This window comes from Hypanus sabinus, chromosome 10 (assembly GCF_030144855.1).
Source record: "Hypanus sabinus isolate sHypSab1 chromosome 10, sHypSab1.hap1, whole genome shotgun sequence".
Classification (NCBI taxonomy): Eukaryota; Metazoa; Chordata; class Chondrichthyes; order Myliobatiformes; family Dasyatidae; genus Hypanus; species Hypanus sabinus.
The window spans coordinates 111,601,318-111,624,329 of NC_082715.1; the positions used below are offsets into that span (position 1 = coordinate 111,601,318).

General features: G+C 40.7%; 1 protein-coding gene across 1 annotated transcript in view; it reads left to right on the forward strand.

The window, feature by feature from the left end:
- Positions 1-23,012, forward strand: part of LOC132401348 (dynein axonemal heavy chain 8-like) — an 895,336-nt gene that overhangs the window by 739,071 nt on the left and 133,253 nt on the right. The window contains exons 69-71 of the mRNA XM_059983478.1: positions 10,080-10,256; positions 14,328-14,495; positions 22,679-22,894. Coding sequence (XP_059839461.1) covers positions 10,080-10,256; positions 14,328-14,495; positions 22,679-22,894 — 561 coding nt within the window. The remainder of the gene's footprint in view (positions 1-10,079; positions 10,257-14,327; positions 14,496-22,678; positions 22,895-23,012) is intronic.

The window sequence follows — 23,012 nt, forward strand, 5'->3', positions numbered from 1 at the left end:
CTCTACTGTGCCTATTGTCTTGTTTATATTTATTGTAATGCCTGCACTGTTTTGTGCACTTTATGCAGTCCTGGGTAGGTCTGTAGTCTAGTGTAGTTTTTTTTCTGTGTTGTTTTTACGTAGTTCTGTGTTGTTTTTGTATTGTTTCATGTAGCACCATGGTCCTGAAAAAGTCTCATTTTTACTGTGTACTGTACCAGCAGTTATGGTCAAAATGACAATAAAAAGTGACTTGATTTGACTTGACTTGAAGTAAAGAGCTAGGAAGTTGATTGCTGAGATGAAGTGAGAGAGCAGAAAGGGGATGGGAAATCGAGAAGGCACCGAGGTTTGGGAGACATTACCAGAAGGTTTAGAAATTGTAGTTCATGCCATCAGGTTGGAGACTAGCCAAGTGGAATATAAAGTGTTGTTTCTCCAACCTAAGTGTGGCCTCATCACGACAGTGGAGGAGGCCATGGATGGACATATCGAAATGGGAATGGGAAGTGGAATTAAAATGGGTGGCCACTGGAAGATCTTGCTTATTCTGGCGGATGGAGCATATATGCTCGTTGAAGCATATCTATATCAGGTGTCATCAATGTACAGGTGGCCACAGTGGGAGCACCGAACACAGTAAATTACCTCAGCAGGCTCACAGGTGAAGTGTTGCCTCACCCGGAAGGACTGTGGGCCCTGGATGGTAGTGAGGGAGGAGGTGTAGGAGCAGGTGTAGTACTTGTTCCACTTGCCAGGAGGGAGATCAGTGGGACGAATAGACAAGGGAGTCGTGTAGGAAGCGATCCCTGCAGAAAGCAGAAAGTTGGGGGGGAAGGGAAAGATGTGCTTGGTGGTGGGAAGTTGCTGAAGTTTTGGAGAATTATATGCTGGATGTGGATGCTGGTGGTGTGGTAGATGAGGACAAGAGGAACCCTATCCCTGGTAAGGTGCTGGGAGGATAAGGTATGAGCAGATGTGTATGAAATGCAAGAGATGTTGAGGGCATCATTGATGGTGGAGGAAGGGAAGCCCTTTTCTTTGAAAAAGGAGGACATCTCCTTCATTCTAGAATGAAAAGCCTCATCCTGAGATCAGATGCGATGGAGATGACGGAATTGAGAAAAGGAGATGGCATTTTTACAAGTAGTAGGGTGGGACAAGGTGTAGTCCAGGTAGCTGAGAGGGTCCGTGGGTTTGTAATAGACATAAGTGGATAAGCTGTCTCTGGAGACAGAGACAGTAGAATTGAGAAAGGGAAGGGAGGTGTCAGAAGTGGACCAAGTGAATTTGAGGGCAGGGTGGAAATTGGATGGAAAGTGGATGATGTCGACAAGATCAGCACGGGTGCAGGAAGCAGCACCAGTACAATTGTCAATGTAGCGTAGGAAGGTGCGGGATGGTCACCGATGCAGTCTTGGAACATAGACTGTTCCACATCTCCAACAAACAAGCAGGCGTAGCTGGGACCCATACAAGTGCCCACAGCTACCCCTTTTATTTGAAGGAAGTGGGAGGAGTCAAAGGAGAAATTATTGAAAGTGAGAACAAATTCTACTAGGTGGAGGAGAGTAGTGGTGGAGGGGAACTGGTTAGGTCTGGTGTCCAGAAAGAAACGGCAAGCTTTGAGGCCTTCCTAGTGGGGAATGAAGGTGTATAGGGACTGGATATCCATGGTAAAAATGAGATGATAAAGGCCAGAGAACTTGAAATCCTTGAAAAGATCAAGAGTGTGTGAGGTGTCACGGATGTGGGTAGGAAGGGACTGCACATTTTGACTCCTTTCGCCAAGCCAATTTCTTTGCCAAATGACTAGCTCACACTCAATCCAGTGTGATATCACCTTCTTTACCAACATACAATGTGGGACCTTGCCAAAAGCCTTACTAAAATCATGTAGTCGCTGCCAGTAACCTCTTCAAAAAAATTAACTTAAATGCATACAAATCTATGTTGACTATCCCTATTTAACCCTTGCATGAATATAGTAACAACTTAACTTGTCATTTACAGTGTCTATAAAAAGTATTCACCTCCCTTGGAAGTTTTCATGTTTTACTGTTTGATTCACAGTGGATTTAATTTGGCTTTCTTGACACTGATCAACAGAAAAGACTCTTTTGTGTCAAAGTGAAAACAAATTTCTACAAATTGTTCTGAATTGATTATAATTATTAAACACAAAATAATTGATTGCATAATTACTTCACCCCCTTCAAGTCAGTATTTAGTGTTACAAAATTCCCATAACTGGATCACTTACCAGCAAAGATAGAGAGGTCCGTTGAAGTCTGATGGTACTATTTTTAAAAGTATTTATTGATAAAGGGCACAAAAAGAAGATTAATGCAAACATACAGATAGTATACGTCGTCAATACTAAATCTAAGCGCGGGTATCATTCTGACCGATAAGAAATAACTCTATCGTTGTCTAGGGGTTACTGTATTGTCCGATGGAAAGGTAAGTCACTATCAGTTCATTCAAGCTGCAGCGTTGTTGGGTTTAAAAGTGATGCGGTTTAAACTTGCCCAAGTCTTTTACGATGTCAATCCGTTGAGTCAGGGGAGTGGGTTTCCCCGTTGTTAGCTAAAAGAGCCGTTTTCCATGGTTTCAGCCACCAATTCCAGCCAAGGAACTGAACGCATGTGGCTTGGTTTCCGATGACCATCTGCTGTTACGTGGTCGCTTAACGTTTCTTCTGGTGCATCTGAGGGGTTGTTCCTGCAGCCCCTCTTTTATTCTGACTCGCAGGGTCATAGATGTCAATCAGGTTGGGGGTGATGCAATCTCTCCCTCAACCAGCCCACTTTGCCCGAGGGCATTCACGTAGCAGAGCATCTCAATCCACAAATCTGTCTCCAAGAGACAATGGCCATGTCCCGTAGCTTTACATCGCTATGGGGGGGGGGAGAAACGTGACATCCTGCACGTCTCCCCCTCATGTCTTGGGCCCCCCCGTTTGACTCAACCCAACAGTGATCTGGCGATTCTCACAAAGAAGGGGGCTACGGACATAACATTAGTAAATGCACCTTTGGCAACAATTAAAACCTTGAGTCTGTGTGGATAGGTCTCCATCAACTTTGCATATCTGGATGCTCCAATTTCCCCACATTCTTCTTTACAAAACTCCTCAAGCTCTGTCAGATTACATGGGTACCTTGAGTGAACAGCCCTTTTCAAGTCCGGCCATAAAATCTCAATTGGATTGAGGTCTGCACCCTGACTTGGCCACTCCAGGTCATTAACTTTGTTATTTTTATACCACTGCTGTGTAGCTTTGGCTTTATGCTCTGGGGTTGTTGTCTTGTTGGAAAACAAGTCTTCTCCCAAGTTGAAGTTCTCTTGCAGACTGCTCCAGGTTTTCTTCCAAGATTTCCATGTAGTTTACTGCATTCATTTTACCCTCTACCTTCACAAGCCTTTCAGGACCTGCTATAGTAAAGCATCCCCACAGTATGATGTACATGCTTCACAGTAGGAATGGGGTGTTTTGATGATGTAGTGTGTTTGGCTTACATTATACATAGCATTTAGTCTGATGGCCAAAAATCTCAATTTTGGTTTCATCAGACTATAGAACCTTCTTCCAGCTGACTTCAGAGTCTCCCACATGCCTTCTGAAAACTCTAGCCAAGATTTCAAGTGAGTTTTTTTCAACAATGGCTTTCCCTTTGCCATTCTGCCATAAAGCTGTGACTGGTGAAGCACCCGGGCAACAATTGTTGTATACACAGTCTCCCCCATCTCAGCCACTGAAGCTTGTAACTCCTCCTGAGTTGTCATAAGTCTCTTGGTGGCCTCCCTCACTCATCCCTTTCTTGCACGGTCACTCAGTATTTGAGGATGGGCTGCTCTAGGCAGATTTACAGCTGTGCTATATTCTTCCCATTTTTTGATGATTGACTTAATTGTACTCCAAGGGTTATTCAGTGACTTGGAAATGTTCTTGTATTCATCTCCTGAATTGTGTTTTTCAATAACCTTTTTGTGAAGTTGATTGGAGTGTTCTTTTGTCTTCGTGGTGTAGTTTTTGCCAGGATACTGACTCACCAGTAGCTGGACTTTCCAGATTCAGCTGTAGTTTTACTAAAATTAATTGAAACACCTTGACTGCACACAGGCCTCCAAAAACTCCATTTAACTCATTAATGACTTCGAAAACCAATTGGCTGTACCAGTAATGATATGGTATGTCACATTAAAGAGATTGAATACTTGGGCAATCTATTATTTTGTGTTTTATACTTGTAATTAATTTAGATCATTTTGTGGAGATCTGTTTTCATTTTGACATGAAAGAGTTGATTAGTGTCTTTAAAAAAACAAATTAAATCCACTATGATTCAATGTTGTAAAATAAACATGAAAACTGCATGGACCAGACTCAATGCAGAGATCCAGCTACCGCTGCTTGTCCCAGGTAAGATATCCCCCCCCCCCCCCACAGTATCCAAATTGGTATATCTGTTCTGGAGGAGAATGGCCATAGGGCCATAGGAGACCAGAGGTCTCCTTGACATCCCACATCCTGCAATGACTAATGATGGATAACTAGTGGAACTGTTGTGCAGATAGTGGAGCTGTTGTCTCACAGCACTAGGGTCCATAGTTCAATCCTGACTTTTGCTGCTGTCTGCATTGAGTTCTCCATTTTCTTCAGAATACCTCAGTTTCCTCCCATATCCAAAAAAGATGCTGACAGGTTAATTGGCCATGTAAATTGATGTTGATAGTTAAGTGGTAGAATCTGGTGAGGGAGTTGATGAGAATGTTGGGTGATTAACAATGGGATAAATGTAGGATGAATGTAAATCATAGAGTGTCAATGCAGGTTCAATGGGCTACAGGGCTTTATTCCTTGCTATATCCTGTTAGCTCCCACACACATACCCTACCTCCGCACTTAGCCCCACCAGTTGTACTACTCACCATTAAAGGGGGTCATATAAGCATCACAATTTATATTGACCATTTTATGGAAAGTGAGAGGAGAGCAGAGCACCTGGAGGAAACACATATCACAGAGAGAATATGCAATCTCCCTACAGATAGCCATGAAAAGTCAGAATTGAACTCAGTTCTTTGGAGCTATGAGGCAGCAACTGTACCAGTTGCATCATTTGCCACTAGAGTCAATGCTAAGGCTTAAGGTTTTCTCAACTGAAATGCCATATTTTCAAGTTTGCTAATGATAGAAAACTGGTGAGATTTTGAGTAGTAAAGTGGATTCAAAGAAATGCAAACTAAATAACTGGTAAAGACAAGGCAGATAGTAAAAAATGGGTTTTTTCCTTTCAGTGTACAGAACAGCAAAACACAGTACTCTTTTAATAACAGAGATTCGAAATATGTGATGTTCAAAAGAACCTTGTGTTCCTGTATACAGAACACTGAAAGCTAGCCTGCAGGTTTTCAAATAAGAGAGGATTTGGATACACCAGTAAAGATGTCTTACTGCATTTATGTACTTCCTTGATGAGATTTCACTTGGATCTTTTGTATAATTTTGGTCTCCATTTATAAAAAAGGATGTAGTTCCATAAAGAACATCCCCCTTGTTATAGCCCCGTAATCTATTCTCTCACCAGAGCCTATTAACAACCACAATTCTCCTGACATCCACCTACATTAATAGTCATTTAATCTAATAATTAGCACATTTTGAGATGAGGGAGGAAACTGATGCACTTGGAGAAATCGATACAGGAAGAACATACAAATTCCATGAAAGGCAGTTCGCAAGTCAGGATCAAATCCAGGTGACCTTTCCAGTACAGCTAGGTTTGCCGAAATGGAAAAATTAAATTACAGGGAGATAAAAAATAATTTTCATTGTAGGCAAAGATGTGGTCATCCATTTAGATCTAAAAAGAATAAAATATTCTGAATAGAATGATATAGCACTAGAAGCAGAAAATGCCCAAAAAAGTTTGGGGGTCATTTTACATGTATCATTAAAATGTTAGGGATAGGTGTAGAAGATAATCAAAAGGCCAATGGAGTGCATGCACACTATACGACTAAGTTCAAAGTAGATCTGCAGGGCAGGTTTTATTCTACACAGAGAATGGTGGATGTTTGCAGTGTTCTGCCAGGGGTGGTGGTGGAGATAAATACAATAAAAGTATATAAGAGGCTCTGAGGTGAGGTCATAAATATGCAGGGAATGGAGGGATATGGAACCATGAGTTGGAAAAAGGAATCATTTGAATTTCATGTGATTAGTTTAATTAGCTCAGCACAACATCTTGGGTTGAAAATATTACCAAAACAAAGATCCTTGTCTGTAATGCACCCTTAGAATTTGACGATATTGGTATTAATACTTGGAATATAATAATCACCATATGTGTTGTAATCCTTAGGTCAGCTTGATTTCCTTGGTTAAGCTCAAATAAACCAGTAGGTCAGAACAGAATCAGGTTTACTATCACTAGTATATGTCACGAAATTTGTTAACTTAGCAGCAGCAGTTCAATGCAATGCATAATATAGAGGAAGAGAAAAAAATAATAATAAATAAATAAATAGATCATAGAACATAGAAACATAGAAAACCTACAGCACAATACAGGCCCTTCAGCCCACAAAGTTCTGCTGAACATGTTCCTACCTTAGAAATTACTAGGCTTACTAAGACTCTATTTTTCTAAGCTCCATGTACCTATCCAGAAGTCTCTTAAAAGATCCTATCGTATTCGCCTCCACCACCATTGTCGGCAGCGCATTCCATGCACTCACCACTCTCTGAGTTAAAAACTTACCCCTGACATCTCCTCTGTACCTACTGCCCAGCACCTTAAACTTGAGTCCTCTTGTGGCAACCATTTCAGCCCTGGGAAAAAGCCTCCGACTATCCACACTATCAATGCCTCTCATCATCTTATACACCTCTATCAGGTCACCTCTCATTCTCCTTTGCTCCAAGGAGAAAAGGCCAAGTTCACTCAACCTATTCTCATAAGGCATGCTCCCCAATCCAGGCAACATCCTTGTAAATCTCCTCTGCACCCTTTGTATGGCTTCCATATCCTTCCTGTAGTGAGGTGACCAGAACTGAGCACAGTGGGGTCTGACCAGGGTCAGAGAGTCAACCTGCGCAGCTGCTTTGAGCATCCTATGGACTCAGACCCCAAGATCCCTCTGATCCTCCACACTGCCAAGCATCTTACCAGTAATACTATATTCTGCCATCATATTTGACCTACCAAAATGAACCACTTCACACTTAACTGGGTTGAACTCCATCTGCCACTTCTCAGCCCAGTTTTGCATCTTATCAATGCCCCACTGTGACCTCTGACAGCCCTCCACACTATCCACAACACCTCCAACCTCTGTGTCATCAGCAAACTTACTGACTCATCCCTCCACTTCCTCATCCGGGTCATTTATAAAATTCACCAAGAGTAGGGGTCCCAGAACAGATCCCTGAGGCACCCCACTGGTGACCGACCTCCATGCAGAATATGACCCTTCTACAACCACTCTTTGCCTTCTGTGGGCAAGCCAGTTCTGGATCCACAAAGCAATGTCCCCTTGGATCCCATGCTTCCTTACTTTCTCAATAAGCCTTGCATAGGGTACCTTATCAAATGCCTTGCTGAAATCCATATACACTACATCTACTGCTCTTCCTTCCTGTTCAGTCACATCCTCAAAAAATTTAGTCAGGCTCGTGAGGCACGACCTGCCCTTGACAAAGCCATGCTGACTATTCTCAATCATAAACCTCTCCAAATGTTCATAAATCCTGCCTCTCAGAGTCTTCTTCATCAACTTTCCAACCACTGGGGTAAGACTCACTAGTCTATAATTTCCTGGGCTATCTCTACTCCCTTTCTTGAATAAAGGAACAACATCTGCAACTGTCCAATCCTCTGGAACCTCTTCTGTCCCCATTAATGATGCAAAGATCATCGCCAGAGGCTCACCAATATCCTTCCTTGCCTCCCACAATAGCCTGGGGTACATCCCATCCGGTCCCGGCAACTTATCCAAATTGATGCTTGGCAAAAGCTCCAGCACATCCTCTTTCTTAATATCTACATGCTCAAGTTTTTCAGTCTCCTGCAAGTTATCATTACAATTACCAAGATCCTTTTCCATAGTGAATACTGAAGTAAAGTATTCATTAAGTACATCTGCTATTTCCTACGGTTCCATACATACTTTCCCACTGTTGCACTTGATAGTTCCTATTCTTTCATGTCTTATCCTCTTGCTCTTCACATACTTGTAGACTGCCTTGGGGTTTTCCTTAATCCTGCCCGCCAAGGCCTTCTCATGGCCCCTTCTGGCTCTCCTAATTTCCTTCTTAAGCTCCTTCCTATTAGCCTTATAATCTTCTAGATCTCTAACATTACCTAGCTCTCTGAACCTTTTGTAAGCTTTTCTTTTCTTCTTGACTAGATTTATTACAACCTTTGTATTCCATCGTTCCTGTACCCTACCATAACTGCCCTGTCTCATTGGAACTATGTAGAACTCCACACAAATGTCCCCTGAACATTTGCCACATTTCTTCCATATTTTTTGCTGAGAACATCAGTTTCCAATTGAAGCTTCCAGTTTCCTGCCTGATATCTTCATAATTCCCCTTGCTCCAATTAATCACTTTTCTAACTTGTCTGTTCCTATCTCTGTCCAATGCTATTGTAAAGAAGATAGAATTATGATCACTATCTCCAAAATGCTGTCCCACTGAGAGATCTGAAACCTGACCAAGTTCATTTCCCAATACCAAATCAAGTACAGCCTCTCCTTTTGCAGGCTTATCTACATATTGTGCCGAGAAACCTTCCTGAACACACCTAACAAACTTCACCCCATTTAAACCCCTCGCTCAAGGGAGATGCCAATTAATATTTGGGAAATTAAAATCTCCCATCATGACACACTGACATTAGAGAATTGTGAGAATGATTCCAGGAATGAAAGGGTTACCGTATGAGGAATGTCTGGCAGTTCTTGTGCTGTATTCCCTGGAGTTCAGGAGACCGAGGGGGGATCTCATAGAAACATTCCGAATGTTAAAAGACCTGAACAGATTAGATATGGCAAAGTTATTCCCCATGGTAGGGGAGTCCAGGGCAAGAGGGCATGGCTTCAGGATTGAAGGAAGTTCGTTTAGAACAGATATGCAGAGAAATTAGTCAGAGGGTGGTAAATCTCTGGAATTTGTTGCCACGAGCAGCTGTGGAGACCAAGTCATTGAATGTATTTAAGGCAGAGATAGATAGGTTCTTGATTAGCCAGGTCTAAAGGGTATGGGGAGAAGGCAGGGAAGTGGAGATGACTGGAAGCATTGGATCAGCCCACAATTGAATGGTGGAACAGACTTGATGGGCCTAGCAGCCTACTTCTGCTTCTATATTTTATGATCTTAGGGTCTCTCCATGATACATGCATAGAAGTACATCTATAGAAGTTTTTGAGTGTTTTTGTTGACATACCAAATCTCTTTGAACTCCTAATGAAATATAGTCGCTGTCCTGCCTTTCCTATAGTTGCATTGATATGTTGGGACCAGGTTAGGTCCTAAAAGATCTTGGCACCCAGGAACTTGAAACTGCTCACTCTCTCCACTTCTGATCCCTCTATTAGGATTGGCATGTTTTCCCTCGTCTTACCTTTCCTGAAGTCCACAATCAGATCTTTTGCCTTTCTGACGTTGAGTGCAAGGTTGTTGCTGTGACACCACTCCATTAGTTGACATATCTCACTCCTGTATGTCCTCTCATCTCCATCTGAGATTCTACCAGCAATGGTTGTATCAGCAAATTTATAGATGGTAAATCATTATTGGTTTTTGCAAAGTGTGAAGAGTGACTGAACACAGATCTTCAGAAATGCAGTTAAGGTGCTGTTCCTTAAAAGGATAGATCATTTTCTTTCTCCTACTAATATTTCTTGTTAGGTTAATTGTTAAATTTAAAACTGAGGTTTTGATTATCAAAAGTATTAAGAAAAAAATGCCAAAATATCACTGAAGGCTGGACAGACTTGAGGGGCTAGAAAACCTATTCTTGTTTTTGTATTCTTATTTCAAAATGTCATTAACTGAATTATTATATCCCTATGATATCCTGTAGGTGTTGGGAGAGGTGACAATGAGTGCGCAAGCTGCAGAGAAGGTTAAGGATGAAGTCTTAATAGTGAAAAATAAAGCCCAGAAGATTGTGGATGAAATAGCAGTGGATAAAAACTTTGCAGAGGGCAAATTACTAGCTGCAAAGCCTGCACTAGAAGCTGCAGAAGCTGCCCTGAATGTGAGTACAGAATTTTGGTGAAATGATAAGGAAGGGTCATAGAAATCTTCTCAGATACTTTTCTTTAGAAATGAAACAAAGCAGATTCCCTTGGCCTTCAGTAAGTGAACAGTCGCTCATGCAGGTAATGATTTATATATACTAATTTGCATCACATCAGAAATTATAACTTTTTTCTGATACTCTTACTTTGTCTTGAAATTTCAAAGCTAAACTACCCCATATTTGAAGCATTTTTAAATAATAGTAATTAATTAAATTGTGGTCCAGACCTATAAATTACAAAACATGAAAGTAAGAGATTATAAAAAAAGATTTGTTAATAATTGAGTAATTGTAATGACATTATGGAAAACTTATGTTGAAATTGATTAGTCTACACTTTACAAATGAGTGGATAATACTGAAAATATGAAGATACATACATCATAACAGATGAATAGACTGTTTGGTGTTGGAAAAACATGTTAAAGAGCAACCTAACTGAAATCATTAAATGTATGTAACTTTTTGATATGGAGTGAATATTTCCACATGCTGAAGAGCATGACTAGAAGCCATTGTTAAAAAGTTGTCCCTAAGAAATCCATAAGGAAACTGAGAAGAAAGACTTTACCCAAAGAGTGGTGAAAATATGGAACATACTAACAAAGGAAGTATTTGATGAATAGATGAGATATATTCAGTGGGAAGCCTGACATTAAAAAAGAGAGAAGACAGAATGATTAAAACAAAACAGAACATTAGAGGAACTCATTGGGTCACGCAGCTTCTGTAGAGCAAATAGTGTAAAGGACCCTCCATGTCAAAACTCTGCATGAGGACTGAGAGGAAAGATTCATAGTCATACAGCACACAAGCCAGGTCCTCAGCTCAACCAGTCCATGCAACCAAGATGCCTATCTATATTAATCCTATGTTCTTGTAAAATAGCCAGATAGCCAAAGGAAGACAGTACATAGCAGTATAAAGCTGGGGAAATTAATATGTTTCAGAGTCTGACATGAGTGGTAGGTATTTTTATTGGAAAAACTTTTAAGGTACAGAATTTATTTGCATATGGAAAGGGAGAGATTGTTTAAGAATAGCTTTGCTGGTTAAAAAAAATCATTAAGTTTATTGAATTTTTAGACATGGTAAAAAGTATTTTGATGAGGACAGTATGGTAGATGTTGTCTACATGGATGTTAGTAAATATTTTGACAAGACCCTGTATGGTCAGCTGGTCTAAAAAGTAGAACACATGGAATCCAAATTGAGCTGACAAACGACATCCAAAATTGTCTTGGCAACAAAAGATGGGATGTAGAGTTGATTTTCTGATTGGAAGCTGTGATTAGAAGTGTAACACAAGAATTGGTGCTGGGACTCGTGATGTTTATGATATACAGGCAGTCCCCGAATTACAAATGAGTTCCGTTCCTGAATCCATCTTTAAGTTGAAACAAGTACATCCCATATTATTTAGCGTCAGTTAGTCAAACTTTTGTCTTAGTATATAGTATATATTTTACCTTTTTATGCATATAAAACACTCGTTGCTTAGTAATAATTGTAGCTTTCAATGGGGCAGGGCCTTTCACATGCTCCATTATTCTCACTTTATCCTTTATCCTTTAAAATTGTTCTGATCATTGACCGACTATAGCCTAATGCTTTTCCAGTGACTGATGATGTTTCACCTTTTTCCAAATGCTTTATTACTTCCACTTTATTTTCAATCATGATCGCTTCCCGTCAACAGAACAGAAACACTGTGAGCGGCGGGTCCCAAGCTCTGCCAGGTCCTAAGGACCACCGCACTGAATTCCCTGGGTCCTAAAGTCCACCACACTAAAACAGATTAAATGGGAAAAGTGGGAGCTGTGCTGGGTTTGGGTATTTGATCTTCCACGATATTCCGCGTGGGAATTTAAACTGGAGGTGGCAGTGTTTTTTTTTACGAGGTCGAGTTGCGAGCTTGACATCAACCTAGCACAGATGGAGTGTGCGCTCAGGAGTGGTCTGTCACTGGATTGAACACGGGAACCTCCGTTCTCGAGCCCGGCGTTGATCTCACTGTGCCACTAACCGACCGGTAAAGTGGGGTGGAGTCAGGGTGAATCTTGCTAAGAAAAATATAAGCCAAATACAAAGTTACACACTCAACACAGTGTCAAGGCAACGACTTAAAATGGCGGATAGCGTCGCAATCTGACTTAAAATGGTGGACGGCCTCACGATCCAACTTAAAATGGTAGATAGCATTCTCCTTCCTTGGTTCGTAAGTACGAGTTGTTCGTAAGTTGGATGTTTGTAACTCGGGGATTACCTGTACAGTGGATTCCAGTTCATTGGATCACATTGGAACCAGTACATTTTGGCACAACAAGAGGCTGACCCAATTAGCCAAGGTTTCATGTAAATTGTTAAAAAGGTATTTTTAAAAAAAGACAAACTAAGTAACAATCATATATTTAAATGAAATACAAAACAAGTTATCACTCTACCAATACCACAACAGTACTACAAGTCTCCTATCCCAATTAAGTAACATAGCGACCCAAACAAGTGAAGGGAATCCCAGCAATTTTCTCAATTAGTTTTGTTCTTTAAGAGTTGTCCCAAATAACCAGCTGACTGATTAACCAATAGCCCAGTTAACTGGAATCCACTGTACATTAATGACATGCTTGCGAACTAGGAGGTATGATTAGTAAGTTTGCAGATGATATGAAAATTTGTGGTGGTGTAGACAGGGAAGAGAAACGTGTTACACAGCAGTAAGATATTGATCAGCTGGAAAGATGTGTGTTGCTTGGAGGAATGGAGCAATGGCAGATTTTAATCCTGATGGTACAAAATTTCATATTTCATATTTCAAATAATGGTAGGAAATACCATGAAAAAGATAGGGCCTTTTTGTTGAACAGAGGGCCTTGGGATACATTTATTAATCCCAAACTGTGGCAGTATGTGTGGATAGGGTGGTTAAGAAGTCATTTAGAATATTTGCTTCATCAGCCATTAATCACCAGCCAATATAAGAACAGAATAGTTTTAATTGCCACACTATAGGGAGTATACAAATGAGCTGGAAAAGGCTTTGAGAAGGTCATCCAGGATGTTTGCAAGATTAGAGCATTTCATTCATAAAGAGAGATTAGATAGGTTGGGTGTTCCTGGGAACAAAATTGTAATTGGTAGACAAATAAAAAATTCTATTCCTCAATAGATGAATTGAAGGAGATAGATAGTAAGAATCATTTTTAGTTTAGTTACAGTGTTTGAAGCAAAGAGGCAAAATACAAGGTGAGAGGTAGGAAGTTCAGGCAGGATCTGAGGGGTAATATTTTCATACACAGATTGTTTGGAATCTGGAATGCACTGCCTGAAGACGCCGTGAAGGCAAGTATCTCACAACATAGTACATCACTGAATTGGCCCTTCAATGCACAATGCTGTATCAGCCATAATGTCAATCTAATTAATCCTGTCTGTCAACACATGGTCAATATTCCTTTATCCCCTGTGTTTGGCTAAATGCCTCTTAAATGATGCTACTGTAACTGTTTCCACCCCTGCCCCTGGCACACTTGCTGTTTAAGAAAAACTTGTCTAATCTCCTTAAAACTTTCACCTTCACCTATGCTTCTCATAATTTAACATACTCCCATCAGAATGCTCTCCCTGCCTCCAAATCTCTAGTGAAAACAATTCAAGTTTGTCCAGTCTCTCCTTGTGTCTAATACTCTCCAATCCAGACGACATTCTGCTGAACCTCTTCTGTGACATCCTTTCTGTAATGTGATAACAGGAGTGCACACAATACTCAAACTGTGCCCAAATTCAATATGTTCATTCATCCTTTTCAAATCATTAAAGTGAAGACTTCATATCCCTAGCCTTCAGAATTCTGAGAAAACCCACCACTTGCAAAGGCACTTCTTTTTATGTTTAAATCATTATTTTGGCACCTTTAAGATAGAACTATAATGTAGGTTTACATTGAACTGATATATAATGATGCAATGGAATATGATCTGCATTTATTTGGCTCACTTTATGAACAAATTATATCTCTCTTCCCAGACTATCAAGCCTACTGACATTGCCACTGTGCGTAAACTAGCCAAACCACCCCACCTGATAATGAGGATTCTCGACTGTGTTCTGGTTCTCTTCCAAAAGAAACTGGACATAGTTACCATGGATCCAGAGAGGCCCTGTGTTAAGCCTTCTTGGGGCGAGTCTTTGAAGGTATCTCAATTTATTTTAATACAAGATCTCTTATCAAATGAGCTATAAACAATGACTGATGAAAAATTACCACTGGCAGGTTTTCTTCTTTCAGTAATATTTTGAGATATCAAAAATGGGAAAACCTTTGCTCTCACTTTGCTGTACAAATAATTAATTTGAGAGTTATGTTTATTGTGTTCCTGGTTATTGCCACCGTTTCCACTATAGTGTCTGCCTGGTTACTCCCGCCTTTTGCTGGATAAAGGGCCTGAATACAGGCCTCACTTATGCATCAAAAAAAGGCTGCTGCAGAGGTCATGCAAAACCAGGAAAGAATGCTCAGTTGTGAAAATGTTACTTTCTTTTTCTTTTTCCACAGAAGTTGTCAAGTCTGAATATTTTCAGAGTTTTGTGTTTTATTTCAGATTTCTAGCATCTGCAGAATAGTATTTTACTCTTTACTTCAATAATTTTAAAGCCTCCTGCTCCTATTAAATTAAATTTCCTCAAGCACTCATATTATGAAATATTCAAACTAAGAGTGATTATGAAGAGAAATTATTTTGAGTAGTCGGCTGATTGATAATTAGAGGAAAGAACTGAGTTAAATAAGCTGGCTGGGGGGGTGGGGAGAAGATTCTTATTAGGATTCATCAATGTGTTATATTTGGTCATTTCACTTAAATTATTAAAATAATTAATCCATACTTGGAAAGAGAGTGATTAAAGGATTAATCTGCATTTTAAAAGTCAGCAATTAATTAAAGATGATCAGCATAATTCTGTTAAGAGTAACATCTATCAATTTATCCATTATTAATTAATTTGTTTGCTTTGAAATACAGCTTGGTAACAGGCCATTCCAGCCCAATGAGCCTGCTCTGCCCAATAACACCCATGTGACCAATTACCCAACTGAACTCTGTCTTTCAAATGTGGGAGAAAGTATAAAAACTCCTTAATTGAACCCAAGTTGCTTGCATTGTAATAGTGTTACACTAGCACCTATCCTACCATGCCACCCCATACATATTACAACCAGTATTGCTATAAGCAATTTTCCTCTGTACATGTTCTTCAAGTTCCAGCAAACTATTGGGATGTCTGTAATATAATCCCACTAGAGTGACCCATCTCTTCTTGTTTCCAAGTTCTTCCAATATGGCCTCACTGGATTATCCCCCAACAATGTCATCTCTAAGTACTGCTGTTATGTCTTCCCTTATCAAAAAAGTTACACATCCTCTTCACTTAATTCTCTTACACCTGTGGCATCTGCATCCTGGAATACTGAGCTGCCATTTCTGCCCTTCTCTCAGCCATGTTTCTGTTATGGCTATATTATTGTTATCTCTAACAAGATAAAATCCTATGGTGTTACAGGAAAGATACTAGCATGGATAGAGGAATGGCTAGCAGGCAGGAGGAAGCAAGTGAGAATAAAAGGGGGCCTTCTCTGGTTGGTTGCCAGTAACTAGGGGTTTTCCTCAGGGGTCAGTATTGGGACCGCTACTTTTCACATTGTTTGTTAATGATTTATTTCATAAAATTGATGGTTTTGTGGCAAACTTTGTGGATGATACGAAGATAGGTGGAGGAATAGATAGTGCTGAGGAATACAGTGTTGGGAAATATATGATAATACATTTTGGTAAAAGAAATAATAGTACAGACTATTATCTAAATGGGGAGAAGATTCAAATATCAGAGGTGCAGAGGGACTTGGGAGTCTTCATGCAAGACTCCCAGAAGGTTAATTTACAGATCAAGTCTGTGGTAAAGAAGGCTAATGCAATGTTGGCATTTATTTCAAGGGGAATAGAAAATAAACACAAAGAGATAATACTGAAGCTTTATAAGACACTGGTCAGGCCGCACTTGGATTATTAGCAACAGTTTTGGGCCCCAATCTCAGAAGGGATGTGTTGTCATTTGAAAGAGTCCTGAGGATGATTCCAGGAATGAAGGAGTTGGCATATGAGGAGCGTTTTGCAGCTTTGGGCCTGTACTCACTGGAGTTTAGAAGAATGCAGGGATATCCAGAATTAGAGGGCACAGTCTCAAAATTGAAGGGCTACCTTTTAGAACAGAGATAAGACTAAATCTATGAAATGCTCTGCCACAGACTGCAGGGAAGGGCAAGCCCATGAGTATATTTAAAGTGGAAGTTGATAGGTTCCTGATTGGCCAGGGCATCAAAAGATATAACAAGAAGGCAGGTGTATGGGATTGAGTGGGATCCAGGATCAGCCATGATGAAATGGTGGAGCAAACTCGATGGGCTGAATGGCCTAATTCTGCTCCTATATTTTAGTCTTATGGTCCTTAGATCTTATTCATGCTCTGAGTTCATCTGCCTTACCTGTTAAACTATGAGCATTGAAATAAATGCAGTTTAACTTAGTACTCCTGTTCTTGCCTTTATTCTGTTAGCTGTCCCTGCCTAGCTATCCTGATTACTAGACTTGCTGTCAAGCAGCCCATAACTTGCTCCTCCTCAGAGTTGTTCCCTCCTGCCAATCTAGTTTATACCCTTCAGCACTAGCAAATTATCTGTAAAAATATTACTCACTGTCTGGTTCAAGTGTAACCCATCTCTCTTGTACAGGTTGCCACTACCTCAGAAAAGATCCCAATGGTCAAGATCCTAAATTCTTGCACTAGGTCAACCTCAAATTCATATGACCAATCCTATTTCTGACTTTGCTAGCACAAAGCATAGGAGTAACCCGCAGATCACTATCCTGGAAGTCCTGCTTCTTGTTACCTAACTCCCTATTCTCATCTGAATGGCCTACCTACAACAATAATGTGTTTGATAGTGCTTATGTAGACTTCAGTAATGTTTGTTTTTTCAGTAATGTAGACTACAGTTTGTTATAAACATGAACAATTAGGATGTTAATATAGCAGGTATGATCAATATGATGGTGAAATTGTTGATAGTGAGGAAGATAGTCTTAGATTAAGAACAGCACTAATCATTCTGTTAACCAAGTAGGGCAAAGACAGATGGAATTCAATTCTGATAAGTATGAATAATTTTTGGGAGGACTAATAAGGATAGGACAATGAGTAGAGCAAGGAGGCTGTTTTACAGATTAATAAAACCTTGCTTAGAGTGCACTATAAAACAGATTATTTCTACTGCTATAGGAAGGAAGTGAATGCACTAGAGGTGGTGCAGGTTCAATGAGGTATTGCCCAGGATTAAGCATATTATGTGTAAAGAAATAATGGATAGGCTAGAGTTATACAGCATGGAAGCAATCCCTTTGGCCCCAATCATCCATGTGAATCAAAGCTCCTAACTGAACTATTCCCATTTAGAGAGACATGGGAAATGGAACTAGCTCAAGCAGACAACTTGGTTGGCATGGATGACTTGGGCCAAAGAGCATCAATCTTCGTGTCATCTGTCAGTTAGAGGAATAACACCTCATATTCCATCTGGGTTGTCTACAACCCAATGGAATGAAAATTGAATTTTCCAGTTTCAGGTAATCCTTACCTTCTGTGTTTTCTGTGTTTCACAGCCCCCCCCCCACAAATCCCTCCCATCTTCTCTCTCTTTCCAATCCACTCTGATCCTCCTATTTTGGTTCTCTATTCCATAATCACCAAAACGCCCCAACCTTCCAGCACACCCATCACCCATTTTTGTCTTCAACCCCTTCCTGGTTCCATGCACCTACTACCCACATACTTATTCCAATGGATACCCTCCCCATCCTGTTCCATCAGCTCTTCACCTCTCCCCTAATAGTTCCCATTATCATCCTCCTTAATTATCAGATTAAAACACTAGTAGCTCTTGTGTTCCCACCTATCACCCTCCTAGCTGTCTCCAGTTTCACTCTCCCCTCTCCTCCCTGGCTCCATCTAACTCTGTCTTCTTTTCTTTGTCTGCGAGCTCCCACCCTTCACCCAGCTGCCTCTGTCTCCCCTCTCCCTTCCTCACCTTGCTCCATCTGCCTATTATTATTCACCACTAAACCAGTCACCTACTGGCTCCTTACTCTCTCTGATACAGGGTTCTGACTCAAATCATTGACACTATCTTCACTGGACAATTCTGTGTAACATCTTGAGTTCCTCCATCAGATGGTTGCTCCAGATATCACTATTTTCAGTCTTTCATGTCATTAGATTTCCTGTTTAAAAAAAATACCTGGACTGACATCCATTCATTAGTGTATAACTTTCCAAGTAGCAGAAATGCTATCATAATCATGATTACTAGAATATTTCACATTCTCGGGATCATTCTCATGCACCTCTTCTTGACCTGTCTAATCCTGTCACTTCCCTTCTTAGACATGGGGCCCAAAGTGATTCACAAAACTCCAAATTCTGACCAATGCCGGATAAAGCCTTAGCATTCCTCTCAAAACGATTGCTAACATAACATTTGCCTTCCTTATATTATCCTGCAAAGTAAACTTTAGGGAATCCTGCACAAGGATTCCCAAGTCCTTTTGCAACTTAGATTTCTGAATTTTCTCTCCATCTAGAAAATAGTCTATGCTTTTATTCCTTCTACCAAAGTGCATGACCATATACTCCCTTACACTATATTCTATCTGTCACCACTTTTCCCATTCTCCAAGTCATTTTAAATCCTTTTGCAGACCCCCTGCTTCCTCAACCCTACCTCCCCCTCCACCTGTCTTCGTATCATCTGCAAACATGCCTACAAAGCCATCAATTTTGTCATCTGACTCATTTACATAATTTATATAAAACATGAAAAGAAGCAGTACCAACACCAAATCCTGTGGAACACCACTATTCACTGGCAGCCATTATGAACCAATGACTCCCTATAAACCTAAAAAAAAGTTGTGATTTAAGCAATATTATGTTACAGAGTCATGGAATGATACAGCATTGAAAATGGCTCAACTCATCCATGCTAACAGTGTTACCTTGCAGCCCAGCTTTTTGAACTGCCTGTATGACCTGGCATTATGCAGTGTGCCATATTGACGTGGCAAGGCACGGACTCAAGAGCGAGGAATGAGCTGGAACAGATTTGGAGGTGATTTGATGCAGCGGAACAGAATCAAGGCGGTGGGGCCCAGGCTCAGGCTCACAGCATATCAAAGCAGTGGGGCCTGGGTCTGAGAGCAAGGAACGATCTGAGGTTTGATTGATTTAAGTGCCAGGCTGAATTGGAAAGTTTGAGTACAGCCAAATTGAGGTGATGAGGCCCAGGAGCATATCAAAGTGGTAGGGCCCAAGTCTGAGAGCAAGGAATGACCCAAGGTTTGGATGATTTAAGTGTTGGGCCACATTGAAAAAGTTGGGTCCAGAGATGAGGGCTGGGCCAGCTCAGCTCACTGCTTCATGAGTTTTACTCATCTCTGCACTGAACTTTGGCTGTGGCCTGCAAATAATGGGCTCCTGTATCTGCTACAGTGATGACTGGCTTCATGGCTGTGGATTCACTTTCATAAACTTCAGTTCTGAACGTCATTTGCTTACATTTATTGTTTGCATTATTTTTTTCTGCACATTGGGTCTTTTTTAATGTGTACTTTGGATTTCTTTGTTTTATGATTGCCTGTGAAACACACTTCAAGGTTGTGTATACAGACTTCGATAAGAAACGTACTTTGAACTTTAAGTCCATAGCCATGGAGCCAGTTCAACGCTGCAGCTGGTCCAGGAGCTCGATGGCTACAGGCCACAGCCACGGAGCCAGGTTCAGCATTACACAAGTGCCAATGGCTGCAGGCCACAACTATGGAGTCAGTTCAGCACTGAGGCAAGGCACAGAGTAAAAAGTTGAACACTTGTTCAGCCTTAACATCTTAATCTTCTTAATATGGCTCAGCGCTTAAATTGGCCAAACATTCATTATCTGTTCTCAGTCTGTTTGACCCAAAGTTTCAGTCTGGCCCCAAGTCTGCTCCAGCAATGGCCACCGCAGTCGTACCAGCATACTTGAGAATCCACTTCAAGATACCACAAAAATGCCAGTTCAAAAGCACACCTCCCAGCAGGAAATTACAGGCTGCAATTTACAGTGATCATAGTCCCAAAAATCTCCTTGGACTGACAGAGGATGGGAGGTAACCTAATTTGGATGTTTAGGATGATGAGAGGTATTGATTGTGTGGATAGTCAAAGGCTTTTCCCCAGGCCTGAAGTGGCTAACATGAGAAGGCACAGTTTTAAGGTGTTTGGAGGAAGGTAAAGGGGAGATGTCAGGGGTAAGTTTTTTGCACAGAGAGTGATGAGTGCATGGAGTGGGCTGCCGGCAATGGTGGTGGAGGCGGATACGATAGGGTCTTTCAAGAGTCTCCTGGATAGGTTCATGGAGCTTAGAATAATAGAGGGCTCTGGGTCACCCTAGGTTTTCTAACATAAGGACATGTTCGGCACAGCTTTGTGGGCTGAAGGGCCTGTATTGTGCTGTCGGCTTCCTATGTTCTAAGAAGTATATTTAGTAGAATTGTTAGCAGTTTTGTTAGCTACCTACAAAGCATTGCCCCGTTTGACCAGTGCCATCTTTGTAGCTCAGGTGCATTTCACCTTTTAAACTTTCACCTTTATCTTAAACCTATGCTCTCTTGTTTATAGTAATCCCTCTTTGTGAAAAAGGCTGTGTGTTTTCACCCTTTTTATGCCCCTCATAGTTTTATATCGCTCTATCAGGTCACCTCTCAATCTCTTGTGTTCCAGAATCTGTGCAACCTCCTCTTGTAACTTAGGCTCACAAGACCAGGCAGTATCTTGGTAAATCTTTTCTGCACTGTTTTTAGATTAATAAAATTTTTCCTATAAAAGGGAGACCAAAACAGTACACAATTCTCTAAGTGAGGCCTTACCATGGTCCTACATAACTGTAACATAACTTCCTAACTCTTATAATCCCTGGCTAGTGAAGGCCTAACATCTTCATCACTCTGTCTATCTGTAATGCCACTTTCAGTGAACTCTGCACTTGTGCTCTTAGGTCTCTCTATTCTGTAACATACCCTATGGCCCAATTATTCATTGTACAAATCCTACCCTGGCTTTATATTCCAAAATGTAATACTTCACTTTTATCTGAATTGAAACTATCTCCCTGTAATTTTTCATAACCTTCTACACTGATTCAACAACACTTATTTTAGAATCACCCACATACTTACTGGCCATGCTTTGTATATTCACTTCCAAATCATTTATATAAATTACAAACAACAAAGGAACTAGCACCACCTCTGTGGCACATCACTAGACACAGGCTTCCAGTTTGAGAAACAACCCTTGACCATCACCCTCTGCTTCCTACCACTGAGCCAATTATGAAAGTAATCTTCTATATCTCCATATGCAATCTAATCCTCCAGACCAGTCTGCCTTGAGAAACTTTGTCAAAGCCTTGCAAAATTCCATATACAGTAGATTGCATCCAAACCATACCCTCATCTACCCTCTTGGTTATCTCTTCAAAGAGCTCCAAGAAATTTACCAGGCATGACCTCCCATGCACAAAACTCTGTTGACTGATTCAAAATAGATGCTGTTTTTCCAATATGTTGGTAGATCCTGCCCCTCAGATTCCCCTTCCAGCAATTTACCCACCACCAATTCAGACTCAATAGCCTGTCATTTTTGGCTTGTTTTTTCTACGCTTTTAAAACAATGGTGCAGCATTAGCCACTCTCCACTCTGCCAGAACCTCACCTGTAGCCAGGGATAATGCCAAAATCTCTCCCTGGAATCTGTTCTTAGGTAAAAAAAGGTAAGGAAGCATGTGGCTTGTATCAGTTTCAGGCCTACATAAAATTTAGTAACTATAGAAACATAGAAAACCTACAGCACAATACAGGCCCTTCAGCCCACAAAGTGGTGCCGAACATGTCCCTACCTCAGAAATTACTAGGCTTACCTATAGCCCTCTATATTACTAAGCTCCATGTACCTATCTAAAAGCCTGTTAAAAGACCCTATCGTATCTGCCTCCACCACCATTGCCGGCAGCCCATTCCATGCACTTACCACTCTCTGAGTAAAAAACTTACCCCTGACATCCCCTCTATACCCACTCCCCAGCACCTTAGATATGTAACATAGAAATGACTAAGCTACTTTATCTAGTTTCTCTTCTATGAGTTTGCAATTGTATAATGCAATGTTATAAATATTTTCTGTTGAAGTCTTAACCTGATGCATGACAGAGATTTTTGTCATTCCATTTCCAGCTATTGAGTGGCACTGGGTTTCTACAGGCCCTGCAGCAGTTCCCAAAGGACACCATCAATGATGAAACAGTGGAACTGCTCCAGCCATATTTTATCATGGAGGATTATACATTTGAAAATGCAAAGAAAGTATGCGGGAACGTTGCTGGTTTGTTGTCCTGGACTCAGGCTATGGCTGCCTTTTTTGCCATCAACAAAGAGGTGCTGCCTCTAAAGGTAATTCTCAGTCAGAAGATTAATACATTTTAAAACTTTCACTGAATAAACTGATTAATTCACAATTATCTTTACCACTAAAGAATACACTGTTTGAAAATAATTTTCTGGAAAAGTT